The sequence below is a fragment of the Myotis brandtii genome, unplaced genomic scaffold, assembly GCF_000412655.1.
Source record: "Myotis brandtii unplaced genomic scaffold, ASM41265v1 scaffold686, whole genome shotgun sequence".
Taxonomy (NCBI): domain Eukaryota; kingdom Metazoa; phylum Chordata; class Mammalia; order Chiroptera; family Vespertilionidae; genus Myotis; species Myotis brandtii.
Window position 1 is genome coordinate 2,854,379 of NW_005370683.1, and position 11,383 is coordinate 2,865,761.

Sequence of the window (11,383 nt, forward strand, 5' to 3'; positions counted from 1 at the left end):
CCTGGGTGAGGGGCTGATGGCTGTTTGCAGGCTGACCACGGCCCCTAGCCACCCAAGCTCCCAGTGGAGGCTGGCTGGAAGCAGGTATCTGGGATTTGTTTGTCTTCTATAATTGAAACTTTGTTGCCTTTTGCAGAGGCCACAGCCCGCCAGGGCAGGCGGGAAGCTTGGCTTCCTCCATCACCGGGGCAACCAAGCCTCCATCTTGCTCCAGCTCCGTGGCTGCCGGCCGCCATCTTGGTTGGGTTAATTTGCATATAGTCGCTCTGATTGGCTGGTGGGCATGGTTTGGGCATAGCGAAAGTACGGTCAATTAGCATTTTTGTCTTTTATTAGTGTAGATACTAGAGGGCTGGTGCAGAAAATTCATGCACGGGGGAGAGGGGAGAGTCCCCTCAGCCCAGCCTGCACCCTCTCCAATCCAGGCCCCCTCGGGGGATGTCCGACTGCCAGTTTAGGCCCGATCCTGGGGATCGCGGTTTAGGTCCGATCCTGGGGATTGGGCCTAAACTGGCAGTTGGACATCCCTCTCACAATCCAGGACTGCTGTCTCTTAACTGCACACCTGCCTGCCTGCCTGGTCATCCCTTACTGCCCCCCATGCCAGCCTGGTCGCCCCCAAGAGCCCCCCTGCTGGTTGCCCCTCACTGCCCCCCCGCCAGCCTAGTCGCCCCACGCAGCCTGCTGCTCAGTCGTTTGGTCATCCCTCACTAACCCCCCTGCCGGCCTTATCAACCCACTCAGTTTGTTCAGTTGTTCATTCAGTTATTTCAGCTGTGACAGCCCCTGGCTCTTTATATATAGATAGATAATAAAAGGATAACATGCAAGTAGAACAAACAGCAGAAAAACTGAACTGAATAACCAGTCACTATGACGTGTGCTGACCACCAGGGGGCACACGCGGAACATGGAAGGCATTGGCAGCAGGTGGCACAGCATGGAACATGGTGGGTGTCGGCCACAGCGGGATGGTGTAGCAGGTGAGTGGGAGAGCCAGACCAAGGTGGGGCACCAGTTGCTGTCATCAAAGTGAGCCTCTGGTGGTTACTGAAAATTCTTTACTCCCATATGCCATGGTCCCACCCAGCATTCACACTTGATGCCAGCACTGGCCTCACTCCCACCCGCAGCCGGTGCTGCCGCTTGCACTAACTGCTGGCGCCAGCCCTGCTCGCACCTGCAGCTGGTGCTGGAGCCACCACTTGCAACCATTGCTGGCACCCGGCACCAGTCCCGATCATTCGGTGCCGTCAGCGGGTGCAAGTGACAGCTGCCAGTCCCAATCGCCGCTGAGGGCTTCTCTACCTCCCCCTGCTCCTGAGGGGTGATTGGGGCAGCAGCCACCGCTCACACACGCTGACTGCACCGGCCCCGCTCACACACACTGCTGGTGCTGGCTCCAATTGCTCTGCACCATTACTGGGTGCGAGCGGGGCCAGAGCTGTCACTGCGTGGGAGAGGCGGTGGGAGTGGACTGCTGGCAGACAGGAGATTAGGGGCTGCAGCAGAAGGGGCTGGGCAGGAGCATGGAGGATGGACCTAGACCTGCCCCTGTGCCCACCGCAGCCTCATGGCCCACAGTTCCTTTCAAGGTGCACAAATTCATGCACTGGACCCCTAGTATATAGAATAAACTTGCTTAAACAGACCTGCTTTCTGAATTAGCCAAACTTTTTCCAACCCAGTGAAGAACCCCAACTTCTTTCAGGTAATTATCTGTAACACCGCAGCAAATAGCAACAGGAAGTAGATTATTATTGTAGATCACACAGGGGGAACAAAGGGTAACATATTGAACTGCAACAGTATTTGACTATATTCTGTGCAGTGAGAAAACCTGAAGTCATTTTCAAGGTCCACCGTTTCTTTTTTTTTAAAATAAATCTTTATTGTTCAGATTATTACAGTTGCTCCTCTTTTTTCCCCCCATAGCTCCCCTTCATCTGGTTCCCACCCTACCCCATGCCCTTACTCCCCCCCATTGTCATCGAATATAGATGTAAGATTTTTGTCCAATCTCTTCCTGTATCCTCCACACCCCCTTTCCCCCCGAGAATTGTTAGTCCGCTCCCTTTCTATGCCCCTGATTCTATTATATCCACCAGTTTATTCTGTTCTTCACTTGATTTTTTATTCACTTGATTTTTAGATTCACTTGTTGATAGATATGTATTTGTTGTTCATAATTTCTATCTTTACCTTTTTCTTCTTCTTCCTCTTCTTAAAGGATACCTTTCAGCATTTCATATAATACTGGTTTGGTGGTGATGAACTCCTTTAGCTTTTTCTTATCTGTGAAGCTCTTTATCTGACCTTCAATTCTGAATGATAGCTTTGCTGGATAAAGTAATCTTGGTTGTAGGTTCTTGCTATTCATCACTTTGAATATTTCTTGCCACTCCCTTCTGGCCTGCAAAGTTTCTGTTGAGAAATCAGCTGACAGTCATATGGGTACTCCCTTATAGGTAACTGACTTTTTTTCTCTTGCTGCTTTTAAGATTCTCTCTTTGTCTTTTGCTCTTGGCATTTTAATTATGATGTGTCTTGGTGTGGTCCTCTTTGGATTCCTTTTGTTTGGGGTTCTCTGCGCTTCCTGGACTTGGAAGTCTATTTCTTTCACCAGGTAGGGGAAGTTTTCTGTCATTATTTCTTCAAATAGGTTTTCAATATCTTGCCCTCTCTCTTCTTCTGGTACCCCTATAATTCTGATGTTGGTACGCTTGAAGTTGTCCCAGAGGCTCCTTACACTATCTTCGTATTTTTGGATTCTTTTTTCATTTTGCTTTTCCGGTTGGGTGTTTTTTGCTTCTTCGTATTTCAAATCTTTGACTTGATTCTTGCGATCCTCTGGTCTGCTGTTGGGAGTCTGTATAATATTCTTTATTTCAGTCAGTGTATGCTTAATTTCTAGTTGGTCCTTTATCACAACATCGAGGGTCTCACTAGATTTCTTAAGGATCTCAATACATTTATCGGCGGTTTCCATAAAATTCTTGAAAAATCTTAGAACCGTGGTTTTGAACTCTATATCCAGTCGTTTGCTGTCCTCCATTTCTGTCATTTGTGACCTGTTTCTTTGTCTTCGCATTTTGTCTGCTTCCCTGTGTTGGTAGAGTGGTTTTGTGTGCTAGGTGTCCTACAGGGCCCAGTGGCTCAGCCTCCCCAGTTACCTGAGGTGGACACTCTTGGTGCACCCCCTTGTGGGCTTTGTGCACAGTCTTGTTGTAGTTATGCCTTGATTGTTTTAGGTGTCACTGGGAGGAATTGACCTCCAGGCCAATTGGCAGTGAGAATCAGCTGTGTCTGCAGTGGGAGAACTTCTGTGCTGAAGACACCCTTCTGGGGCAAGACTTGCTTCAGTGGGGCTTTGGTGCTCACTGAGTCTGCCCCCTGAGTGTGTTCCTTATGAATCTGAGGAGTTGTAATCTGGGTGGTCCCACTCTGACCACTGGGTACACTGGCTCTTGGATCTAAGGAGGTGCTAATTAAGCCTCTTCCTGAGGTTACCCAGCAGGAGCTATGAAGAGATATGCAGATTCCCCTTCCTTTTTTGGGGGTTTGGGGGTGCCCAGATGAGGCCCAGCTGAGAAGCAATGCAAGCTGCTGTGGGGCCTTGGGCCTTCTCTTGAAGTTCTGGGTCTGTCTGGTCCAGCTGCAATTTGTTAGGTAGTTGTCAGGTTGTAAAGGACCCGGGCATTCATATGCAAAAGGCTTTGCAGCAGCCTGGATGGGGCGGGGTCTCAGAATCAACAGGGCGGAGCAAGCAGCTATGGCTGATTCTCAGCCCTGCCCTAAGGGGCCGAGTGTCTCAGTGTCCCGGTAATTGCTGCCAGCACCTCTGAGGGAAAGCCGCCCTCAAGTTCCGAGTTCCCTTTTGTATGCAAAAGCCTCTGCGCAGAGCTTGGGTGGAGCGGGGTCTCAGGGGATCAACAGGGTGGAGCAAGCAGCTATGGCTGCTCCTCAGACCTTCCCTAAGAGGCTCCGAGTCTCAGTGTCCCGGTAATCACTGAAAACACCTCTGAGAGAAAGCCGCCCTCCAGTTCCCACCGATGCCAGACAGTCCAGTTTCTCCCTGTATGAGTCTGGGTCCACAGAGACTCGCCCGGAACTGGAGTTCAGAGCAGTCGGGAGCTTGTGACTCCCTCCCGATTCAAAAAGACAGCCACGTCCTCAGGTGCCCCACGTGCGCCTCCGTACCTCTGCACTTTACTTCCGCACCTCCTCTTAGTCTCAATGTGCTTTTCTCTTTCCTTCTAGTTGTAGAATTTCCACTGAGCCAGCCTTCCTGTGGTTCTGGATGCTGTCCGTTTTGTCTTTTAGTTGTATTTTTGAAATGGTTGTGCGAGGCAGCAATTTCCAGTGTTTACCTATGTCGCCATCTTGGTTTTCTCCAAGGTCCACCATTTCTTACTTCTTTTCAGTCGGGCAGTTTCTACACTTTCTAAATCTCCATTTTCTGGCTAATGAAAAGAAAGTATGATTCTACCGAGTCTCCTATCTACCTACACCAGGATTTCTGTGAGGATCAAATGAGATGAGGCACGGGAAAATGCTTCACAGACATTTGGTTAAACTGTGAAATGTTTGCACCTGGCTATAAAGCAAGAAACTCCAAGGATGATAGTCGCTAGGGAGAGGAAGCCAAGCATTGCTATGTGACGCCATTACCCAGCAGCCACAGTCACCGTTTCCGGGCTGGGCTGGGCTGTGGGCTGCATTTTTCGCCATGGGGTCTCAGCTGCAATTTGGTGGGGTGTCGCCCTGGGGTGGTGGCGGGGCCTGTGTCCCACTTGGGGGAAGCTGAGTGTTGCTTTGTCGATGCCAGGTCCGCACTGCCTTTTCTCTGTAAATGGCCAGTGTGCATCACAACAGCTCCTGTGTTGAGCGTCTGCCCCCTGGTGGTCAGAGCGCATCATAGCAATCGGTCAGACAGGCGGAGGGACACTTAGCATATTAGCCTTTAATATATATAGATTATAGACAACCTATTCGAGAGAGAAGTAATCAATGACTTTTCATCACTGACATACCAAACTACAGAAAAGTTATTTCCAATAGAACATTGAAAACTGTGAACTGCGATGTCAGCTGGAAAAGGTAGGTTGGGACCAGTACTAATAGAATACCAGATACTGGTGTAGATACAAAGCTATTAAAGAGGTTGCAATTAATTGCCTAATCTATGTTACATTATTCCTCAATGTATAACTGGCAATAAAAAGCATACCACCCAATTTTGACTCAATGTGATCAGAATGGTTATAATGTCTTTCTCTAAAAAAAAATAATTACTTAAGCCCTGGCTGGTTTGGTTCAGTAGATAGAGTGTTGGCCTGTGACTGAAGGGTCCTGGGTTTGATTTTGGGTCGGGGCACATGCACAGGTTGTGGGCTCGATCCCCAGTGGGGAGTCGTGCAGGAGGCAGCTGATCGATGATTCTCTCTCATAATTGATGTTTCTGTCTCTCTCTCCCTCTACCTTCTCTCCGAAATCAATAAAAATATATTTTTTAAAAAACTTAATGAATATATTGGGGTTTTCCCCCCCACCTTAATAGAAAGTGTCTGTTGTAGTAAAAATGTTTGTGCTTCTTCAAGGCACGAATAACATCTGAAATGATGATTTCTAAGATTTTTAGAGTTCTGTTCAAAGTGGTATATATATCTGAGCAATATGTTTAAATCTTGACTAGTACGAATATGTTGATTTAAAATACAAGAGAATAAATTTAATTTTCAGTTTAAGAAAAAGCCAAACATGGTACATAGAGTTGATCACCAAGAGGTTGACTTTCCCACTAATAACCAAAAAGCTAATTAATATTACATTTGCCACTGCCTCAATTTGAAACATTCCAACTTTCAGTATTTAGTGGAACAAGGCTCATCCAAAGTCTGAGAGTACAGAAATAGCTTAAGAAATTATCCCTAATTTTGGGTTCAATCTGAATATGCAGAATTATCTGAGCCAGCTATTGCTTGCTACCATTTCAGCAATCTATAATTTTAAGTTAGCAGAACTAAGAACAGGGAAAAAAAACGTATAATTTGGGGAATCTGACCTATTGTGCAAGCTCCTGAGCTCTAAAGAAAAGCTGGTAAACAACATCTCTTTCACAGATGTGACTTATTATAAACAATAACTATTATTTTCTTAAATACTTTTTTATTGCTTTAGGTATGATAGTATTTTTCAATTTACCAAATATTAGTGGTATGCTTATACAGTGTATATCCTCTGAGTTCCAAAGATACTGAAATACTGAGATTCAATTACATAATGTTCAAAAGTGCTTTTAGGTGAAATAAGATTGCCTAGAGTCTAATCCTACTCTGATATTTACTTAAAATCTCATTTCTTGCCTGGCCGGCATGGCTCAGTGGCTGAGCTTCGACCTATGAACCAGGAGGTTGTGGTTCGATTCCCGGTCAGGGCACATGCCCAGGCTGCGGGCTCAATCTCCAGTAGGGGGCATGCAGGAGGCAGTTGATCAGTGATTCTCTCTCATTATTGATATTTCTCTCTCTCTCTCTCTCTCTCTCTCTCTCTCTCTCTCCCCCTTCCTCTCTGAAAACAATAATAAAAATATGTATTTTTTAAAAATCTCATTTCTTGTTTATAATTGTGGGGAGTTAAATATTGTGATCATGAAAATACCTTAACACACTGTCTTATATGTAATAAACACTAATAAAGATTAATAAACTATTACTTATTCTTTGAAGTTGTTCAGACAATTGAGTGTATAAAAACCTAAAAGCTAATATTTTGACGGTACTGCTAAAATTTGATTTAGGAATGTATCCTTGTACTAGTAAGAGTTTAAGTCTTCCATACCTTGTCACTTTCAAACAAAATGGCAATACTACACTATACCCAATTTGAAAAAACTAAAAGCTATTTGGCCTTTTCATTTTACCTCTACATTTTCCAGTTACAGATAACTACTGCTAGCCTCCAAGATGGTGGCCAATGAGCCTCACATCTCTTGGCATTTGTGCCCTTGCACCATCTCCTCTCACAATAAAAAGTGCTGACCTGTGTAACCAAAAAGATACTGCAGAAATGACTAAGTGGGACTTTCAAGACTAGATCATACTAGTAAAGGACACTGTGACTTCCGTTTTGCTCACTCTTGGATCACTTAATCTGGAGGAAGCCAGCTGCTATGTCATCAGGACATTGAAAGCAGGTCTATGGGGAAGTACACACAGCAAGGACCTGAGGCCTCCTGCCAACAACAGCCAGTATGGGTGTGCCATCTTGGCAGCAGATGCTACAGCTAAGTCAAGCCTTCAAATGACTGCAGCCTCAGCTGACATCTTAATTACAACCTCAGGATAAGCCCAAGCTAAGCTGTTCCCAAATTCTTGGTTCACAGAAACTGTGAGAAAATAAATGCTTTGTGATAACTTGTTACACAGAAATCCTATATAATAAAAGCCTAAGAGGCTAAGTGTCTGGTCGTCCAGTCAAACCAATCAAAACGTAATATGCTAATGATATGTTAAGGTCGCTCAACCGCTCGCTATGACGTGCACTGACCAGCAAGGGGCAGACAATCGACCGGTCGACCAGTCGCTATGATGTGCATTGACCAACAGGGGGCAGATGCTCCGACCAGTAGGTTAGCTTCCTGCTGGGGTCCGGCCGATCGGGACTGAGCAAGACGGGCCAGACATACATCCCTCCCCAGCCCCAATTGTACACCGGTGGGGCCCCTCAGCCTGGCTTGCACTCTCTTGCAATTCAGGATCCTTCAGGGGATGCTGGAGAGCCAGTTTCAGCCCGATCCCGCAGGCCAGGCTGAGGGTCCCCACTGGTGCACAAATTCATGCACCGAGCTTCTAGTATATAATAAATCTGTTTGCCAAAAATCCATGTGAAAAGACAGTGCTATTTGGTGTGGGAAGGGGAACACAGAAAAGAGAAAGAGGGAGAGAAATGGGAATGGAGATAATCAAAGCGAATAGAATAAATCAATGCAAAGTATTCAAAAATATTTCAGGCAGTCATTATTTCTAGGTTCCTAAGATCATTTTAATTTTCTTGTTTGTCCTTATCTATATTTTCACACTTTTAACAATAGTTTACTTTTCAAAAATATACTTTTTAATTTTAAAACTCTCCAAATATTCACATGTATAATTTTATTATGCAGTAATTAATTGAAAACAACGTAAGGTCAACTGTTAAGATCACTATTCATTTCAAACCTACATGCAATCACTGTGCTAACTGCAAGAGAGGACTAAACAATGAAGACAGCAAGATTCCTAACATCATGGAACCGTAACTTAGTAGAAGAAACAGTCATGAGGAATCCAATATGGCCTAGAACACAGTATATGCCCAATAAATATTTGTTGAATAAATATGAGAAGTAGGGAATACTTTTTAAAAAAGGCACACCTACAACTGGGAGAGTCAGAGTGGAAAAGAAACAAGCTGGTATTTAAACTGAGCCTTAAGTAACATGTAGAATTTCAATGAATAAAGTTGAAAAGAAGGGCAATTAAGGCATAGGGAGCACAATGAGTAGTCACAATGTCAGGAAGATACAGGGAATTTCCAAAGCATTTTCAAAAAACAAATAATTAGAAAGTAACCCAGTATAGCTGGAATACTGAGATTATATAAAGAGACAAAACTGGAAAGACAAATTGGAGCCCGACTATGGAGAATTCTGGTTGCTTTATGAAGTGGTCTGAATTTTGGATTTCATTCTAAAGGAATAAGGAGTTATCTATCACAAGTTCAATCCATATGCTATTCTCTCTGCTTTTACATTTTAGGTTTGAAATGTTATATAATAAAAGTTTAAAAAATGAAATCATTTTTGAATCCTCACTGCTGACAATGCAAGAATAGCAGGGTCAGACCTGAAGCAAAGAACACCATTAAGAAATTATTACAATAGTTGAAAAAGAGGCGACAAGGGTCCAAAATAGGGCTTTAGGGGTTGGATGGGCTATGTGAGTAACTGGGAGAAAAACAACAACTCAGAAGTCTAACTGGATTTAGGGCTGCTGAGACAGAGGAAAGGAGGAAATTTAAAGGTTTAAAGCTCGGTGCCTGAGAGCATAATGATGCCACAATAACAGAAACATACTTAAAGCTTGCTGTTTGTGTATGCATATGTGTGTGTGCATATACACACATACACACATATGCATACACACATAGTATTTATATATGTAATCCGATATTTAAATGTTATCTAATCTAATAAAAGAGAAACATGGTAATTAGCGTACAACCGCTACCCTTTTCATTGGCTAATCAGGGCGATATGCAAATTAACTGCCAACTAAGATGGTGGTTAACCGCCAATGCAAGGGCAGAGAAGCAGCCGCCCCCAGCGTATCCGGCCGCGGCTTCTGAGATCGGAGACTGCAGAAACTGGGTGCGTCAGCTTCCCGGCCCCGCACCCGGCTTCTGCAATCAGAGACTGCAGAAGCTGGGTGTGCCAGCTTCCCGGCCACGGCTTCCCTGCCCCGCACCCGGCTTCTGCAATCAGAGACTGCAGAAGCTGGGTGTGCCAGCTTCCCGGCCACGGCTTCCCTGCCCCGCACCCGGCTTCTGCAATCAGAGACTGCAGAAGCTGGGTGTGCCAGCTTCCCGGCCACGGCTTCCCTGCCCCGCACCCGGCTTCTGCAATCAGAGACTGCAGAAGCTGGGTGTGCCAGCTTCCCGGCCACGGCTTCCCTGCCCCGCACCCGGCTTCTGCAATCAGAGACTGCAGAAGCTGGGTGTGCCAGCTTCCCGGCCACGGCTTCCCTGCCCCGCACCCGGCTTCTGCAATCAGAGACTGCAGAAGCTGGGTGTGCCAGCTTCCCGGCCACGGCTTCCCTGCCCCGCACCCGGCTTCTGCAATCAGAGACTGCAGAAGCTGGGTGTGCCAGCTTCCCGGCCACGGCTTCCCTGCCCCGCACCCGGCTTCTGCAATCAGAGACTGCAGAAGCTGGGTGTGCCAGCTTCCCGGCCACGGCTTCCCTGCCCCGCACCCGGCTTCTGCAATCAGAGACTGCAGAAGCTGGGTGTGCCAGCTTCCCGGCCACGGCTTCCCTGCCCCGCACCCGGCTTCTGCAATCAGAGACTGCAGAAGCTGGGTGTGCCAGCTTCCCGGCCACGGCTTCCCTGCCCCGCACCCGGCTTCTGCAATCAGAGACTGCAGAAGCTGGGTGTGCCAGCTTCCCGGCCACGGCTTCCCTGCCCCGCACCCGGCTTCTGCAATCAGAGACTGCAGAAGCTGGGTGTGCCAGCTTCCCGGCCACGGCTTCCCTGCCCCGCACCCGGCTTCTGCAATCAGAGACTGCAGAAGCTGGGTGTGCCAGCTTCCCGGCCACGGCTTCCCTGCCCCGCACCCGGCTTCTGCAATCAGAGACTGCAGAAGCTGGGTGTGCCAGCTTCCCGGCCACGGCTTCCCTGCCCCGCACCCGGCTTCTGCAATCAGAGACTGCAGAAGCTGGGTGTGCCAGCTTCCCGGCCACGGCTTCCCTGCCCCGCACCCGGCTTCTGCAATCAGAGACTGCAGAAGCTGGGTGTGCCAGCTTCCCGGCCACGGCTTCCCTGCCCCGCACCCGGCTTCTGCAATCAGAGACTGCAGAAGCTGGGTGTGCCAGCTTCCCGGCCACGGCTTCCCTGCCCCGCACCCGGCTTCTGCAATCAGAGACTGCAGAAGCTGGGTGTGCCAGCTTCCCGGCCACGGCTTCCCTGCCCCGCACCCGGCTTCTGCAATCAGAGACTGCAGAAGCTGGGTGTGCCAGCTTCCCGGCCACGGCTTCCCTGCCCCGCACCCGGCTTCTGCAATCAGAGACTGCAGAAGCTGGGTGTGCCAGCTTCCCGGCCACGGCTTCCCTGCCCCGCACCCGGCTTCTGCAATCAGAGACTGCAGAAGCTGGGTGTGCCAGCTTCCCGGCCACGGCTTCCCTGCCCCGCACCCGGCTTCTGCAATCAGAGACTGCAGAAGCTGGGTGTGCCAGCTTCCCGGCCACGGCTTCCCTGCCCCGCACCCGGCTTCTGCAATCAGAGACTGCAGAAGCTGGGTGTGCCAGCTTCCCGGCCACGTATATATTACAAAACATGTATATAACATATTTGCAACAGATATAAAATAATTCAAAATTTTATATTCCTGATTGTTTCTTAGGTTGATATAAATATTAGATGGAACCCTGGTCAGTGGCTCAGTGGTTAGAGCATCAGTTTGCACACTGGAGGGTCTCAGGTTTCATTCCCAATTAAGAGCATGTACCCCGGTTTCAGGTTCCATCCCTGACCTTAGTCAGGGTGTGTTTGGGAAGCAACCAAACGATGTGTCTCTCTCACATCAATGTTTCTCTCTCTCTCCCTCCCCCCCACACCCCACTCCCCTCTC

At 47.7% G+C, this 11,383-nt stretch overlaps 1 protein-coding gene across 1 annotated transcript in view; it reads right to left on the reverse strand.

The window, feature by feature from the left end:
- Positions 1-11,090, reverse strand: part of LOC102243240 — a 44,881-nt gene extending 33,791 nt beyond the window's left edge. Inside the window, exon 1 of the mRNA XM_014529531.1 lies at positions 9,398-11,090. Coding sequence (XP_014385017.1) covers positions 9,398-11,090 — 1,693 coding nt within the window. The remainder of the gene's footprint in view (positions 1-9,397) is intronic.
- Between the last annotated feature and the right edge of the window lie 293 nt (positions 11,091-11,383).